The sequence below is a fragment of the Microtus ochrogaster genome, chromosome 21 (genome assembly GCF_000317375.1).
Source record: "Microtus ochrogaster isolate Prairie Vole_2 chromosome 21, MicOch1.0, whole genome shotgun sequence".
Taxonomy (NCBI): domain Eukaryota; kingdom Metazoa; phylum Chordata; class Mammalia; order Rodentia; family Cricetidae; genus Microtus; species Microtus ochrogaster.
In genome coordinates, this window is record NC_022022.1 from 30,522,290 (window position 1) to 30,541,530 (window position 19,241).

Sequence of the window (19,241 nt, forward strand, 5' to 3'; positions counted from 1 at the left end):
AAAAAAAAAAAAAAAAAAAAAAAAAAAAAAAAAAGAAATAGAGGCTGGGAACATGGTTAAAATTACTGGTGGCTTTTTTAAAGAACCTAGGAACAAGTACCAGCACCCACACAGTAGCTTATAATTCTCTGTAATCCTATTTCCAGGACATCCAATGCCCTTTTCTGGCCTCTGGGTACCAGGCGTGCACACTGTACATGGACATGCATGCAGGTAAAACATCCATGCACATAAAATTTGAAAGTTGAAAAAAAAAATCTTGAGATATTGAACCATTACCTTGAGCTATGTAAGGCGTTGTTTCTTCTTTGATAGGGACGTGAGTGGGCCGCGGGGTGGGAGCAGGAGGCCTGTTTACAATGAAAGACCGGTTTCCAGTTCTTTTCTTTACACTCTTGCTGGCCAGTATTAGATCATACTCATTGTCATCGGTCTCAGCAAATGTATACGGGTTTTCCTCCTCCTCTTCGTTCTGTGCTTCATCCTCTTTCTTTTCTTCTCTGCTGGGCTCCTCTCTCGCCTCTTGTCTTGTGCTGAGGTAACACCAGTTCTGACTTCTTTCCATATGGTTTTCCGCCATTTTTCCTGCTTAAAAAACATTTAAGGGGTTGGTCTTATATTTTATGCAATAGTCTTGCTTTTTCTATTTCCTGTTTCTCAAATCAATTTACTCAAATGTCATTGAAACAACATGAAAAAAAGGCCTGTCTCTAGTAAAATGCCTATCATTGCTATCAAAATTTGAAAGGAAAAGTCAGTCATTTGATCCCCTTACACAGCTTGGAGTCGCTAGTTCTGCGAAGCAAAGACTTTAATATATGTTTTCAAAAAATATGATTTCTCAAACTTTACTTTAGGTACATATTTGATATCAGAAAATTGAAAATCTATATTTCAAGCTCCAAAAGGGGTGTTTTTAACCATGAAACTAGGACATGTTCTTCCCCAGTAAGACATCTTCCCTTTCCTTTGCTTGTACTGAATATTTCACCAAAAATTTGAGTTCTCAGAAAATAACATGAGGCACCAGTCATACATACTTCCACTTTCTGTCCTGGCAAGTGTTTCTCTGCTGTGGTAAACTGACTTTTTCAAAGGTGCAAGTCGTGGTTATCCCGGGGGAATACGAACCTCACTTAAACATGACACCAAACTGGAGGCCTTGGGGTAACAGTGTGGGCAATCACTGCCTTCAGGATCAGTTGTGTGATTAGAATTCAGTCACAGATACAGAATCTTTTAGGGATCCATAGTCAGAAAAATATTTCCCTGCTGTGTAAGAATGTGCTAAGACATCTTCATAGCAGTTGTTAAGTAGACAAGCATATTAAACGCTCTGATTAATAAGTTTAAAATAACCCGTGACTCCCGACTAGGCTGAGAAGGTCTTTGACTGTGGATATTACTGTTTATTCTTTCATTGTCAATTTGCTTCTGTTGGATAGTTTGCATCTGATATTAATTAATGCAGTTGGGATTTTAGTGGAGAAACTTAGATACTCAGGGGAAATATAGCTGATAGAACTACATGAAAGAGTATTTTTTATAAAAATATGCAGTAATTGCTTTTGGTAGTTCTGAGAGGGGTGACCCTGACATTCTTCCAAAGCATCTCAAACTATATTTTTCTGATTCATTTAACCCAAGAACTGTTCATTTCCTATATGTCTGGCACAGCTTTGAAATCATTGAAAATCTCCTCTTTCTGCACGAATAACATGGCTTTGAGATTTCAACTTCATGACTTCTGTTTCCCCGACAGCCTCTGGGTGAAACCCGATTAAGTGTGTGGGAAAGACTTTCTCAGAACTTCATTCGCAGTAAAATGTGCCAACTCTCTCACTTTTGTGAACCCATTTCCTGAGCTGTTCCCCACCCACCTCTCTTTCCAACTCTCTCTAAAGTTGGGCTCACACTAGAAATCATACATTTTACTTCTTATCCTCTAAAGCATCAGACTGTGCTTGGCTTTAAGGAGTGGGATCTGAGTTTTCTCACCCCAGCTTGTATACTTAAGAACAATTGATTCATTTAACTCCTGTGAGTGCATCACTCCAACTGATGAACTAATGGGGCACATGTGTATAGAAAAGAGAAGAACCCTGGAAGGATGCAGCATATTCTGATTCTAGACTCTCTGGTCTTGTGTCTGAGTGGCAGAAGGGTCACAATGATAATTCAATCTTGTGACTGTTGGGGAGGTGAGAAGATGCTTCCTGGTGATGTAAATTAAGACTTTATTTAATGAATATGTCTGTAAGTCTCACTCGTCGAATTTGATGTCTATTTTCTTACAAATCGGCTCAGTGGCTAAGAGTACTTGTTGCTATTGCAGAGGACCTGGATTTGAGTACCAGAACCCAGATACTGGCTTACAGCCATCTTTAACACTTGTCCTATGGGTTCCAACAGGCATGCCATAGCACAAATACGTTCATACACATAAAGTAAAAAGTCAATAGATATACAAAATAAAATTAAAACCTGGAAATTTATAAAAAATATCTTAACAGTGCCATTTTCTTTTCTACTCACTTTTCATTGCAATGGGTGAAAAGATGAATTAAAAAATATGAAAGTAAAAGGAGATCAATTGGCAAGAGGAAGGGGACCAGTGAGAAGGAGACAAGAATGTATGGGGAATGAATATGATTAAAATAATTATATAATGTGTGTATTATTATGAAACCCTTTACTTTGCATTGTTTATATACAAAATATGAAAATATTAAAGAAAACAAATGTTTTTTTTTTAAGTTAAAGCAATGCGGATTTTTTGGAATAGGTCTTTGCCTCTTACATGTGGTACTTTTCAGGAGATATGTTAGCCAAGATTATAATTTTGGCTATAGGTATCTGGTAAACTTATAAAACAGTGGCATTAGGTTTCTTAGCTAACATATTGTATATGAAGACTTACGTTATAAGATTATGATGACCCAAGATAATATTTTCATTTTATTATTTAAATTTTTCAAATATGAAAAATGCAGCAGAATTTTGCAGCCAGTCTACTGCTAGCCTGTTTTCTTCTGCCACAGATTTTTATGTGCTAACTCCACCCTCCCAAGGGGTCCAGAAAAGGTGAGCAAAGAATGCAGGTTGGAAAAGCCAGGGAAATATCTCCCAGGTTTGCTTTTCTAATGTAGTGTAGAACCTGAGCACAGCTTATACTGATAAATACGAGCCTTCCCAGAGACAGGCTCTTGGAGGGCAGTAATGCTGAACTTTATGGTTTCAAAATTCACTTATATTTTTATTTCATGTGTATGAGTATTTGTATGTCTGCATGTGTACTAAGTGTATGTAGTGTGAAAAGAGGCCGGAAGAGGGGGACAGAACCCTTGGAATAGAGTTACAGACAGTTGTGAGCCATCATGTAGGTTCTGGGAATTGAACCTGGGTCCTCTTCAAGGACAGCCAGTGCTCTTTAACTGGAGAACCATCTCTCCACGCTTTCAAGCAGTGCTCATACATTTGATAACATATTTTAGTGCTCAGATCCTAGAAGGTTATTTATAGCATTTAATAAAACAGCGGTATTTTAATTTTAGTCTTATGAAATTTTCTTTGTGAGAACAGTGTATAACTTGAGAGGTTAAGCCCGAAATAGGTGAATGAAGTAGGGATGGTGTTGAATGACCTTGGAACTGGGAATTTTTAGGCTATGGAGATCTCCAAGGAGAAATCCTAGGAGATCTAGCAGCCAGGAAACCCAGCTAACAGGTGAGTGAAGCGCCCCATGCTCATGTCCAAAATACCCCCTAACAGTTTTCCTTCTGGCTAGAACACTGAACTCTTCCACAGAATGTACCACATTCCTTTTACGTGCATCACGACAGCTTCTTTCCAAACTATTATGCTTATTTTAGTATCATTAGTTACCATATTCACATCCCCGAAGCGGTTGCAAGGGCATTTTATTTTGGGGGGAGAAGGGATTGAGAGAAGGGGTAAGGAGATTATCTCTACTTTTCTTCCCTTAGCTTCAGCTAGATCTGAGCGTCACCCTTGGTTTGGAATTGGATCGTGTCTCCACAGAGTCCACGTTGTACCATCTGTTGTGCAGAAGCCTTGGAATAAATTGCTTCTTTGCATTGCTACCTACGAACTTACCTTGTGAGGTGAAATGAGGCCGTTCCAATTGCGAGGCAGCAGTCCCCGGTCGGGGTGGGGGCAGAGGCGGTCTGCAGTACAGAACAGGCTCTTGGGAGTTGCTGTCGGAGTCAGTTCCAGGGATGAACACATACAAATCATCATACTGGTTCTCAGAGCTTACACCATCGACCTCTGGCAGGCTGGGTCTTTCCTTGGCACTTGGTTCTTCCTTTGTGTCCCCTGCCCTTTCAGGTTCCTCAGATCCGTCCATGCTCTGTCTGTGTGTCTTGCAGAGTTTGTGATGAAATGCTGGGGACGGCGTAGCTATAAGATGAAGATTGAGAACCTTCGCTTAGACCCAATGTCTCACAGAAAATTGTAACACAGTTAACACACTTTTGTGACCTACTGTATAGTAAAAAGATGCCCAGTGCAATAGCTCAGCTTCACAATTCACCTCAATGCCCCAGCTCATCTTGTATCACGAGCACACGACACAGTCACAGAGACAGTGATCTTTAACTGTAGAGAAACTGTTGAAACAGAATTTGTGCCTCTACTTCTCATCTCCATGTAAATACACATACGACAGTAATATAATAATAAATATTATAATACTACTTAGTGCTGGTAATAGGCATTTTAAATAATTTGTATAAGTAACAACCACACATTATTATGGGTACTTCATTAATTTCTGAAATTGTTTCTTGGTGAAATGTCTTTTTTTTTCTGGAGAAAGCATATCTAATGATAAAGTATATTCTGCTCTGAAATTTTTGATAATTGAGTCAATGTCAACATAATTGAGTCAATGTCCCTCTAGTCGAAGAATAATACTCTAACAACCCAGGAATATCACCACAACATCAAGCTGCAATAACTTCACATCCATAAAACAATTTACACAATGTTTTCTTTTTAAAAGTGAAAACGAAGGACATAATCATTCTGATCTTTCAAAGAGATTTGGAATGTGTCTTATCATTTCCAATGAAAAAGAATTATTTTTAAATTTGGTTAAGCTAAAATATAGCTTTAAATATTCTATGAAACAGTGTGGGGGAAGAAGGCATTTGTTGTTTGTTGTTGGGAAAAATGAAGTTGTACCATAGCAAACATCCAGCAGTGTGAGAGGAATTAGGTCTGTGGAAAAGAACGTGTACAATGGCACCCTGGACAATCTTTTCTTTCACACGAAGCCGCAGAAAGCTCAGTTTTTACTTCTGGAACTGAACTTAGATTCTAGAAATACTAGTCTGGGAACAGCAAGCAGACTTCTGGGATGTGTGTGTATTGTGTATGTGTGGTGTTTGTGTGGAGTGTGTGTGTGTGTTGTGGGGTGTATGTGGGGTATGTGTATGGGGGAGTATTATGTGTGTGCTATGTACCTGGTGTGTGTGTGTGTGATGTATGTGTGTATAGGTGGTGCATGTAAGGGTGTGTGTGTGATAGGTGTGGTGTGTGTTATATACTGTATGTATGTGTGGCATATGTATGTAGGGGAGTGTAAGTGTGTGTTGTGCTGTCTGCGTGGTGTATGTAGGTGTTTAGGGGAGTATATGTGTATACTGTGTTGTTTGTGTGTGATTTTTCTTCAGAGGTCTCATTCAATCTTCTATTCCTAACACCTAAACACTGACCCCAAAGAGATCCCTGCTCATGGAGTAGATGGCGGAATGACTGGAAGGGAACTATTGCTCAGCCGTAAGGACCTGGAGATGCTCGACCATTTCATCTAAGAAAATCAGTCATCAGCCCAGAACTACAGCCAAGTGCAGGAAATTGCACGCCAGCACTTTAGTTCTAGAATCAGCATTTCTTGACACCAACAAGGAGCAGACATTCCAGGGCCTTGGCAGATGTAGCCAGCCCTGGCAAGTTAGGGTTAGTAGGCAGAGGGTTCAGCATGCTCCGTCATTATTGTGATGCTGACTGGGGTGCCTCAACCTCCGCCAACCCCATGAAAACTGATGGCTGAGCCCAGTCATGGTTTCAGAGCCGAGAAAGTTCAGTTTCAGCTGTAGAGATGAGATTTTTCTTTACAAGAGACTGTGATAATGTTCTCTTGTTACTGGCAGTTCTTCAGAGGGTGGAATATCATGATACATGTATGGTCAGTATTAAAAATGAACTTAATCATAGCCTTTGATTATTAAGATGATAAAATATATAACCAGAGCCCTTTTAACCAACTTATTAATATGTAGTATTCATGTGTGTTTTACGATAATGTTTGAAAAATTTCATCAAAGTATACTCTGGTAAGCTTTGCATTGAATTTTGTCTAGTTTGCTCATTAGCCTGTCACTTGAAAAGCTTGTGGCCAGTAGTGTATAGCTGAGCATTGATCATGTACTGCTTCTAGACCATATGGACGTGAACAAAACAATCCTAATCTCCCCAAACAAGTATTTTAAGTGAATGGCCATGGATGAAGAACCAGATAAATGAAATATAATGCTGAATGATACTGAGCACAGTGGAGAAAGGTACAGGCAAAGGGAAATGAAAAAATTGTTAAAACAGGGCTTATGGTGTGTGCATGAAGTAAGGGAGGGAGCGAGGATAGTGAGGGGAGGAAGAGCATGTGGAGGGAGCCGAAACTGTGCAAACCCAGGACAGAGGCATGCTCATCCTCCCCCTCTCTAGGACAAAAAACACTGAGCAGTGACAGCGGGTTGAAGGATGGCAATATTTTGAAGGTGCAATCAGTAGTATTATAGTGGGGTGGCTGTATAGTGGCAGAAAAAGAACACAAGTCCAGGGTAACTTCAAGAATTTAGAACTAACTTGAAAAGGCATTTCCACTGGCTGGGGAGGAAGGAAGACAGCAGTAATCAGCGTTTTCCGGATTGAAGGGTGAGATGCCCATCATAATCACTGGTAGAGATGGTAAGCAAACTGCTGCATGCTAAAGAGACCTGACCTGAACATTTATGATACTGAATTTGTCTTCAGGTGTTAGACATAGGATTCTATGTGCTGTGGCATGGAGAATCTTAGAAACAGCCTTAGCTTCCCACTTTACAGCTGAAAACTCAGCTGTACCAAGACTGCGATTATGTCTTGAAAAACAAATTTGGGAACACAGCTTTCAAATACCCAGAAAGGAATATCAAGCGGACTCACATAATTTTTAAGGGTAAGAAAACTCATACATTCATATTTGATTATGAAATCCTGACCTTGTGAAAGGTGTTTAAATTAGCATACGTAGGTAAAACATCTTTACTATAATATTATTTAAAAATTCATTGAGTGATGAAATACCTTCCCGCATTTTCTGTTCAGCCTTGTTTTTAGGTTTCATACACCATATTATAAAACATGTATGTATTCACGGAGTGGAGGAAACTTACAGGGAGAATGTGTTGAAAATGAGGCAACATCCTCTTCATAGTCATTTCCTTGCTCATTATTTCTGTTAATGTTTTTGATCTGAAAGGAAAGAAGGTACTTTTTAATAATGTACCTTAATCATACCTACAGGGAAAATACTTTTAAAGTTGCATTAAATACTTAATTCTTCTTTATTACCAACTTTGGTTATAACCTTTGACATGTGTTCAATGCATGGCATTCAAAACAAAAGCGAGAAAGCCATCCATCATGAATACTGAGTTGATTTCAAAAAAAGAAATATAATATTGAAAAGATTAATTATATCAGGTATATTGTAATATAATGAAAGTAATCATATTTTAAAGATGTTTATTCCATGTGTTTATAAGGGAGAAAAAAGCTCATTTATTTCTATTTATTTGTCCTTTTGAAGTTGGTTCTAGTATTTGTTTACTTATTAACTTATTAGCAATGGTGGATCTTGAACCCAGGCCTCCCACATGCTATGCACTAACCACTGATTTATACCCCAGGTCATACTATGTAGAAGATAGACTTACTGAGTGAGAACAAATTATATTTATCTCTGGAAGAGCTAGTTCTGTTTAAGCTCTCTGAGGAGACAGAGCTCCTTATAATTGTGGAACATTCTGTTCCTCTTAGAACAAGCCAAGTGACAGAAACTGTGTTTGTCAAAACGCATAGAGAAAAGGATGGCCTGTGACTGTATTTAACAGGGACCACACGTTTTGAATGCGAGCTTCAAATGGCTTATTTAAAGATCTGCCCCTCATTTTCTGAAGGTCAAATCAAAATAATAAGTCAACACATCTCTACCATGTAGTGAGTACTTAATGAGTATAATAATATGGACTTGATAGAGTTTCCTTCTTATAAATAATTTTAAGAAAGCAGAGCTTCTTTTTCTAAGTCTGACTTTATCCATACATTTGTTAAACATTTAGTCGGGCTTCTATATAGTAATATAGTGTTATTAAAAAAGAAAGTTAAAAAATAAAGTCAAAATTACTCATTGTTGCCAGAAGATAAAGGGAAACAAGATACACTACTTTTTATTTTAATAAATCATCACAGATAAAATAGAGAATTAAAGCTGGCTCCAACACAGTGATGGTTGATTTCAATACCCCACTTCTACCAATAGATGGGTCATCTAGAGACTCTCCAAACCTCCTGGAGCTCCACTCTAGGCATTGTAAATGGAGGATGGAAGGACAGGTGAAAGGAAACACCTGAATACCCATCAGGAGGATGGAAGGGCAGGTGAGAGGAAACATCCAAATACCCAACAGGAAAATCAGAAGAGAGGGTTTCAAATGTATCACAAAGTTAAATGCTTCACAAAACTTCAAAAGAAATGCTTTGAAGCCAGTTTTTCTGACTTTCAAGGAGAGTTGTTGGTGACCCGGGTGAGGAGAAATATAATGGTTGTGTGGAATCATTAGCACAAAGCATCTTAAGAAGTTCACTGTGAGCAAAGAGTGGAATGCATCATGTCCAAGGCTTCTTTTCAGAAACAATGGGACAGAGAGTCAGAGGGTCACTATACTCAGAATTTGGTTTTCAAAATATAAGCTATTGACGAGAGGGGGGGGGTTATAGACGCAAGGACTACAGAGATGGTGCAAACAGGGTGTTTAAAAACTATGATGTTAAAGGCCGGAGGGAAGGAGTCAAATGCGACCCTGGAAATTTCTAACCCTCAATAACTGATGGTCAGTCCACAGGCTAAAGCCTTTTTTAAAAAATCCTTCAGAGATGTGGACACGGATTAACACCATGTTTTTCAATGCAATCTAGAACTAAGCTGGAGGTCTTAGAGAACATGCTTAGCTTAAATATCCTTTGTATTGGATGTAGGAACACTTGAAAATATATTTGGAGTGGATACATGAGCATTAAGTATAGAATCTTCCAATCTCTGAAAACAGACTAGTTTTACAGAGGACAGATAAGCTTCTGACTTGATCAGTAAGACGTAACTGACAAATTTGCCTAACAGAACTGAACTGCAAGTACAGAGTCAAAATTGTGCTTTAAAGATTTCAGAAGAGCAGTTAGATACAGGCTACTGAACATTGATTATAAAATATACTTGTCCAACTAATGCCTCATTCCTTTCCAAAATATAAGATGATAAACTGGCCATGAAATTAAACAGATAAATTTCGTACTACAGACTTCTGAACAGTGAATTAAAAACCCTGAGCTGTGTCGACATTTTTTGAGATGAAGCTAGATGTGTAGGAAGCAGTGGGCAGAAGGGCTTTAGTGAAAAAGTACAAGAAAGAGAAACAAGGAAAATGTAATCACACAGTCAGAAATCCGAACTAGAAAGAGAACCATTCTTTATTAAGCATTTCTGATTTCAGAATGATGCTCAGGACTGAGCTGAAACATCTTACAGAAAGAGAAGTCTCTGGCTCAGGGACTTTACCCAAACTACTCAACAGCTGCAGCCAGAAGGTCCTCACACACCATCTGCGAGGGACATGTTTAAGCATGGTTGTTATCACCAGCATGGACCAATCAGGCAGTGGACATTTCTTGCGGATCTTCCCTGTGTATGATGCTATAATACATGGCAAGTTTCTAAGTAGACAGGATGAGAAGACATAACATTCCCCTAAGATGCTGAATATTTAGCTCGGGAAAAAAAATCAATGGAAAAAATACCAAGAAATTATAATTTTGTATTTTGCTTAATTCAAGATTTCCATATGAAATGCCTAGGGAAATCATAGCTAGGACTGGGTTGTGAAGGATGAGAAAGGCTTGTGAGACTCATCCTGAATCTAGTGGTAGCAGTTCATGGATGTTTACTGACCTAATGGATGAAGGAACTGGTGGGAATTGGTGGAAGATTGAAGGTCGGTGTTCTAGCGAAGAAGAGCAAAAGCAAAACAGTGTGGTCCATAAGAAAATGAGGCAAAGAGAAAAGCCACAGGATCCTAACAGCAGATGATGGTGTTTTAAAAGATGTAAATTGTGATAGAACGCCCGGAGGCAGCACTTGTTTACTGAAGGTTAGCTTCAGCGTGGTGTAGGCAGGTGCTGCTCGTCGCCAGAATGTCTTTCTAATCGGCACCCTTTTGACCATGCACAGATTCCATGGGTCATGAGTTCTGAGACGAGGAAAGTCATCAGATAGATGTGGATTCAGATTTTCCTCTCCCTTAGTACTTGCATCAGCTCAGCTAATTCCTTTCTGGTTTGGCCTCTCTAGATACCAAGAGAGCTTCAGTGTATCTCTCCCTATAGAGTTACTGGAAAATACAGCTGACATCAAGGACTTAGAATAAAACCTGGTAAATAGAAAACTCTCTGCAATTGCTATATATATTATTTTAGAGTGTTGTTTCACTCTAAATTAAATAGAATTAAATTTTATGTTACTATATTTTTCACATAGCTCTGTTTACATAAACATTTATATTCAGTTACAAAGTTGAACAAAGGCCAGTTGTATTCAAACTAGAGAATGAAGAAAGAATAAAGCCAAAGGGCCCCAAATTACAAAAGATTAAAAACAGACACCTTTTCCTAGCTAACAATCTTTTTAAGTTATACCCTATTTAGTTAAAGGGAATCATAGCACAAATATTATCATAGGTTCATATTGAACCTCTTTATCCTCATAGGTATTAAGCAGGGCAAATGGCCAGCGTGTGTAGGTATGCACTCATATCTGGTGAGATTCCATCCTGCACAGCTTCCTTTGTAAAGTTATGAAGGAGCTGGAGGCTGAAGGAATCTCAAAGTATCCTACAAGGTAGTAAACTTTGATTTTACAATGCTTATGTTACAGATAATTTTTAGGTTAGTTTTAAATTAACTTCTCTTTTTCCAGCACAAAATGAGGGAAGGTGCGGCCCAGGCCACCAATAAGGCATTTAATAACAGGAATGTAAAGAGAAGGGACAGATGTTGGCATAGATGGGGCACAGAGTCTATCTGAGAGCAGTGAGGAGGTTATGAAACGACCTTGACTAAGCATGTGCATCTATAGTTGCCACACCTAGAATATAGGCTATTCTAATATTCAAGGCAAAAACAGGAGCGTGTACCAGACAGTAGCACAAAGTTCACTACTGAGTACTCCAAAGTCTAGACATTGGTTTTAGCTTTAAATTTAATAATTTATAATAATCTAGTTAATAAAGGTCAGCAGAGGACACACAAGGCACCACCATGACAAGGGTATAAATCATTAACTCGTTTTGAATACTGTAATCAAATTAAGATTAAAAATTATATAATGCAAAGGAACACCAAGTAGAAGGCCGGTTGTAGACATACTTCTATGCCTTCAAGCTGGCAGATTGAAGTTAGTGAAAGCAAAGGGCCAGGTTTATATTTGTGTTGACAATTTTCAAAAACTCATTGTCTGCTGTTTCTGAGTCTTTAATAATTTGAGTCGGGGTCAAAGAAGCAAGCGGTCAAAACAGCAGAGCAATAAAAGCTACATTGCCATCCTTACAGTGGAAGGACACTCCATTTATCTAAAATAAGAGGTAAGAGTGGCTTCTGAATTCAAGCCAGATGCAAACATAAAATGCCAGTTAGACACTTAGCAATTTCCTACAAAAATTATACTCTTCAGTTGTTAGATAATAAGTGTTATTTGACAAGTGAAACAAAGGACTGTTTAATTTTATACTATTACTATGAACAAATAAGTGTTATTTGACAAATTAGACAGAACAATCCTTAAAGCATATGTTGCTGCAAATCTATTCTCAGTATTCATGTGCCTGAGATAATCTCAGTTTCCAAATAAGGACCGTTGATTCCTATTGATTACAATATTTGAAAGATGGAATACGAAGCAAGGAAAAGTAAAACATTTATTATTGAGGATGTGTTACGGAGCTAAGAACATTCCTGGTTTCTGTGTACGCTATATTTGGTAGTAATGAAGTGTTTCACTAGGAAGAAAAAGAAAAAAATTCTTTGAGAGATATCATATATATATCTGATTAATATTTTTATTAAACCCACTGTAACCACTCCATCTCGGCTGTCAAGCTCCATTCACATCAGCTGCCAAAGGCATTACTATCCTATTGCATTCTAATGAGAGCACGGCGGCATGTATGCTCAGATTTTCTCTTCAAGGAACATTACTTCTGCACAAGAAACATACTTGATGCACCCAAAGGAGCCACAGATTGTAGCAAAATACACTGATAAGTTGATAATAGCACAAACTTCTTATACATGCATTTTCTGTAATTGAATGAATTTAAGATAATATAAAGCAGAAACCTTTCCTGGTAGAAGAAAAAGCATTGTCATTAAAGAAATTTATTTCCACAATACTTTCATATGAAATCAAATTGGAAGAGAATCGGTGAGAACAGTGAGTTCACTTTGGCAGAAAAACAGCATTTTCTTTAGTCCTGATATCTGACAGTTTTTATTTTAACTTGTAATACTGTAAAACATTTGACTTTGTGGAGTCCATTGCCAAGACACCAAGATGGTCGCTGTGTAGATTTCACAACTGTTGCACAATAAGGCCTATAGCACCTTACTCTGTCACGAAGCATTTTGCTTGTTGGGGAGAGGGGACAGCTTGACATCTTAAAGCCATGAGTGATTCACTACACAGGTTTCAGCTACTGGTGAAAGAAAAGAATTCCTAATCTTCATAGTCACAGCCTAAAGAAATTACAGCTAGTTCTAAGGGAGCCGGAACACGGCTAGCAGGCATGTGAATCTGAAAGCAGCTCTCTTCATAGTGTAGGGTAATACAGACTTAAATTAGCTTGTCTGCTGTGCCTCGCTCACCTTCAACTTCACCTCTGAGGATCTTTGGAAGGACTCTTTTAGTTTTAAATGGAGAACACTACTTACTGTCCAAAGACTGGATGAAGTATTTAATGGGTTGGGTAGGGTAGGGTAGCATAAGGTAAGGTAGGGTAAAGTCGGGCAGGGTTGAGTAGGGTAGGGTTAAACAGTCTGTTCCATGCCAAGGACAGTTTTATAAAAATTTACAACTCACGAGAAAATTAAACTGCCTTTAAAACAAAAATGGAAACAATATCAGTCCAACATAAGCAAAGTCCAGTCAGTAAAGAAAAACAATAATGTTAAAGAAGATAATTTTTAGTTAGCTTTATTGAAGCACTTATCCAAAATATCAGAAACTGAGAAAAGAAGAAATGGAGACAAAATAAAAATATTAACTTATCTTAGTAAAAGCAATACTTATAGTAAATATGATAGCTGAAATAACCTAGGTATTAATAGTTATTAACCTAAGTATTAATAGTTATTAAGAGTAACTTAAATAATATTTACTATGTACCAGAAAATGCTATAAGCTTTACAAAATTAATTTCCAATGTTAACATATTTAATTTTCAATGTTAGTTTGCTATTATGATTCTCATTAAGTGAATGAAAAATTAAGCACAATGGGTTAACTAACTTGCCCAAGGATATACAGAGAGTATTCTTACTGGAGGTTTCAAACAGTAAGATAAGTAAGTATATACACAGGAAGTCATCTTAGTAACATGCCAAGTCATCTGATTCTATAAACCAAGCCAAAATGTTCATAGAAGGCATAACTTAGAGTTTTGCAAAAAGTAAACCTCAGGTTGGTGGCATCTAAGACTTCTAGTTATGATCATAAAACATTCAAAAGCAGAGACAGGGAGAGCACACTGTGGACAGTAAATGACATAAGTAAAATAATCAAAGATCTAGCAAAAAAACCCTATAGGTTCTCTTTGTGGAACAAGGAGCTGCCTAGCTTGGCCAGAGGGTCAGGAAATGGGTATCTGTGTGTGACCCTCAGGGAAATCCCATTTATTCTGCTTTCCAATCATATCTGAACATTAGGGTCGGGGCTGGGAGTCAGGTTATCTATCAAATCTGCCCAGAAAGAGCACATAAGATAAATATCCTGGGTGACTGGCAGACTTCCAATGAAACAGCAGACCCATTATTGATTCATAAGGAAGACAAGGCCAAAATTGTTTAATATGATATTCTAAAGAATGTAAATAAGTATGAAAACATGAAATTAATTTAAGAAAATCTAGATTCATGTGCTCCATTTAGAATGAGATATGGCTACCAGCACTTTAAGGCATTAAAAGATGATCCTGTATATTCCCAAAAATGTTAGGAAAGTCCATATTCTCCTGATATACCAGAAATTCACTCTTATAGACAATGTTATTCTGTTCATAGAAAACATTTTTATTAAGTTAGGCTCTGGCTATCTTGATAGACAGAAAAGGGGAGAAGAAAAATTCTAAACATTTATAGATACATTCATCTAAATGTTAGAGGAGTATTAAAATTAATTTTAAATTGTGATTTAAGACTATTGCTATTTTTTGATAATCATCATAACAGCAACTTTATATTGTTTCCTTCTTATTTTGCTAATATTCAGTCAAAAATGGAAATCAAAACACTTAGGTTTTTGACCCTGGCTTGTCCTGGGATATAGTAAGGAGGCTGCTAGTTTATTTCCTGGCCGCTTAGCTCAAAAATAATCACACAGAAGCTGTATTAATTAAATCACTACTTGGCCCATTATCTAGCTTCTTATTGACTAACCCTTACATATTAATTTAACCCATTTCCATTAATCTGTGTATCACCACATGGCTGAGGCTTACTGGCTAAAGTTCCAGTATCTGTTTCCAGTGGGGCTACATAGTGTCACTCTGACTCCACCCTTCTTTCTCCCAGCATTCAGTTCAGTTTTCTCTGCCTAGCTAAGTTTTGTCCTGCAATAGATCCAAAACAGTTTCTTTATTCATTTATGGTAATCACAACATACAGAGGGAAATCCCACATCACTGGGACACAGTACCCACCATGGTTTGAGCGACTCTGGTACTGTCCTCACTTCCCCTAACTCAAAACCTACTGAGGATCCTTTGCTAAATCTCGGGGGGGGGGGGTTGTTTGTTTGTTGTTGCTTTTTTTTTTTTTTGTTTGCTTGCTTTTTTTTTTCTCATTCTATCTGGTCCAGAACAGATGTGCAAATCTTCATTTCAGGGTTGTCAAATACCCAGCATGCTCTGTGGCAGACTTCCAACATTCTTTGTCAGGGATTCTATCATGCTTTTCACCTGTATGATAACATTGTCAGACTTTAGCATTAAGATGCTACTTTCTTTTGCTTTTACTTTTAACAAGAAATGCATATCGATGAAAGAAAGATGAGCTTTCATATGACATCAAGTGAGAGATGATGCCAAGTCTGTAATGTGTTTGGGCTTCACTATACAGGGCCTGAACATTGTGCCTTGGCCTAGGTCCCACCTGAGGCTGTTAACAGATTTGTGAGAGTCAGACCCAGCCATTGACATATATTAGTGACCCTGTGGCTGATTCTACTGTTTTCAGGTAGGAGAACCACAGATTTCAAAGAGATGTCTAAATGTGGACAGGAACAAGTTGTGTAAACTTAGGATTAATTTTGTGCTTTGGTGGCTTTTATACACATATATACTGTCCTTCAATGGACATATATACAGTCCTCCAACCCACTGTCAATTGTGTCAGTATCCACCCATCATTATCCTGACAAGTCCCTGCCCCAGGTTCATGACTTTTGGTTTTGTTATTTTTCTCAGAACTAATTTAATTTGGTAAACCAAGGACTTATATTTTGGCTCATTTTAGAGAACAGATATATATTTATTTTTGATATATGTTGAGAATGACGACCATTGTGCAGTGAGCAAAAGGCTACTGCCATGCAGGTGAAGCAGGACAGTATGGGCTGCTCTCGGAAGCTGCGCTGCAGCTCTTAGACCTAAACTTCTGGTGACATCTCAGAGTCCATCATTGTCTACTTCCTGGGTTATAGTTTTGAATCTTTCTGTATAGAATACGTGACTCTTGGTGGTCAAGTTCCAGTCTCAATCTTTGTCGGCGTATTTGACTGATACACTTAAATAGACTAGCTCAAAACAACAGATATATAATTTAATAACTGAAAACGGGGAAACTCACACGACCAGGGTCCAGCAAACCAGCAAACACCATGTGCAGAGAGGAGAGTGAGCTCACTTGGATGCCAGGTTTTCTTCCCTGGCCCCAGGCGGCCACACCCTAGCCAAAGTGATTGGCTGAGCTTCCCCATTAAATCTTGATTACTCCCAGAACTCTGTGTCACCATCAAACATTTAACTTTTTGTTCCTTGGTTTATTTATCTTTTAAATGGAAGATTAATTGTTCCTATCTTAAAAGAATTATGTGATTCATAAATTCTTAAAGTGTAACATATGCCTAAAGAATTAAGATGCTGCCTGCAAATTACAGAGTAGTAACTGTTGTCTATCACAGTAATTATAATAACAGTGATGACGGCACTGGACTCCTGCATGGCTGTTTAAACTGAGTGTGTCCATTTTCCGTGAGTAGAAAACTGGACACTGGATCCCCCAGTACTTCCCAGTGTCCTTACCTGTGTCCATAAACCACAGTCACCTGCACCAAGCGTGACCGATGGAACTTTTTCAAACACAACGTTCACATTTCTTCTCTATATTGGTTCACAAAATTTTTGGAATGATCCAAATGCATTAGCAACTTTTTAAAAATCGTCTGGAGGAGCCTGTCCTCGTGATGGCCAATAAGTAGAGCTTTTGTTCATGTGTTCATTTTAGGTGTATTTTAATCATGCATCACATGTGATCTTAGATGGATGCTTCTTTTAAAAGGAAAATTATAAATATTCATAAATTATTGCTATCTTGCAGGCCTCAGTAACATAACTTTTGTGTGCTTTAATACAATTATTGTGATGCAAGCTTGACTATGGGTATGTTTGATTTCTTCCAAAGAGTGTTAACTATTATAATGCGACATTTTACATGACTTGTTTTATCTGCAACCAAAATCTAAGAACTTTGCAAATGCTGTACTATAAAAACTATGTAATTCATGAGTTTTTGAGCTGTTTCTTCCCTTTTGGAATTAAACAGTATTTCATCAGAACCTCTGTGTGCACAGAGGAGCTCAGGTAGTCGTGTTAAAGATGTGAGTGGGTATTACACCCGGCATTCACTCTAAGGTGTTCACAACAAATGGTGTGCAGGACCCTGCCATAGGGATTCATTATAACATACCTCCTATCTGAGAAAGCCATGTAATAATCTTTTATTGCTCTTAATGCTTTGAGGGTTTTAATTTTTTCTAAAGGCAAACAGGGTCTTTTCTCATCATTTCTACTTGACTCTTAATATACCAGAAGATATTTGTGAGCAGCGGCTCTCGTGCTCTCCAAAATAAGCGCTATTATGAACTCCTGGAGAGACCTCAAGGCAAAGCAGGCAGCTTATTAACTGTGATTTTATGAGGCTCCACGAATTCCATCTTGTGGAAGGCAAAAGAAAGAGAAATCCTGACATCTGGCACAGCCTTATGCTTAATACTTCACAGCTGCCCTCTGCTTCGAGCACTGGCTGCTGAGAGCGAAGTTAAACTCAGAGGAAAAGTGGTTGTAGGAGTCTCGTTTCCTGTGGGACAGAAGCGCGAGCTGAAGGAGCTTGGACGACAGCCTCTACCATGTGTAGAATTTGTTAGCTGCAGAAGACAGTGCCGTGAACCATCATTGAGCCGATGTCTCAGCATTCTGCCTGAAAGCCCTCATCTGTGCTGCTGAATTTATGGTCCTGCACATTACAGCAGGATTCATGCATGCATGCATTCATTCCATAGATAAATTGAATGCACTGTGTGTCAGGAAGGGACCTAGGATATAGCAGTAATGAAAATAGGATCGAGTTTCTGACTCTGTGGAGCTTCACTCTAGTGGATGGGAGACAGATAATAAAATAATAAACAGAAAATATGTCATGTAGGTAAAGTTGGTTTGGACAAAATAAAGATGAGTAGTGGCAGAGTCCAGTTCTTATTTTACATAGCTCCAATGCTTTTTATATATGTATGTATGACTGTGGAATATATGTTTGGATATAAAATATGTGTATATTAAAAGATATATAATTTGTCAAAAATGTATAAATATTTATGTATCTGTGCATGTACTTACCTTTCCATAGGTTTTCCCAGACCCTCTCTACCCCTTATAGCCAGAAAGTGCTCATATCCCCTCAACTTAAAAGTCATAGAGTTTTCTACTTCATTGCCTTTGCTCAGGAGTGAGCATGGGTACCTACGCGAGATTCATAAATTTGGGCCATAGAAATAACAAACAGATTTGTCTGTCTGTCTCTCCCACAGAATGTGCATCCTCAGACTTGAGCACAGTGAGAAGGTAGTCTGTGAAACAGGATCTTGTCCTCACGGGGAGGAGCAGAGTCCCCAGCTTAGCATCAGCTGAGCTCTGCTCTCCAACATTCAAGTCATCTAACTTAGACAGGCTACCCTGTATCTCGCCTTAACTGAAGCCTCCACAGAGAAAAGATAAGCAAGCCATGTGCAAGATGCAGGCAGACTGATGAGCAAAATTAGTTACTGTCATGGTTTAACTCAGAGAGTTCTATAATGGCTAGAAGCCAAGCAGGTAGGATGGTATATGCAGAGATACATAACTCCTTTGATTAAATCTCCATTTGAGTGTGAGTCTTCTAATTTACAGGATAAAATGGCAAATGAAATAGCTTGAAGCCAACTCAGGTATCTTGAGAATAGAATCACAAGGCCTTATTTTTAGCTTCAAAGAGTTGTGCTGTGGCTCACTTTTAATTTTTTTTTTTTTATTTTCGAGACAGGATTTCTCTGTAACTTTGGAGCCTGTCCTAAAACTCACTTTGTAGTCCAGGCTGGCCTC

General features: G+C 38.2%; 1 protein-coding gene across 1 annotated transcript in view; it reads right to left on the bottom strand.

The window, feature by feature from the left end:
• The window catches only part of Bank1 (B cell scaffold protein with ankyrin repeats 1), a 183,884-nt gene that overhangs the window by 40,259 nt on the left and 124,384 nt on the right, over positions 1–19,241 (bottom strand). Inside the window, exons 7-9 of the mRNA XM_026784149.1 lie at positions 7,461–7,539; positions 4,117–4,422; positions 280–585 (exon numbers count right to left, since the gene is read on the bottom strand). Coding sequence (XP_026639950.1) covers positions 280–585; positions 4,117–4,422; positions 7,461–7,539 — 691 coding nt within the window. The remainder of the gene's footprint in view (positions 1–279; positions 586–4,116; positions 4,423–7,460; positions 7,540–19,241) is intronic.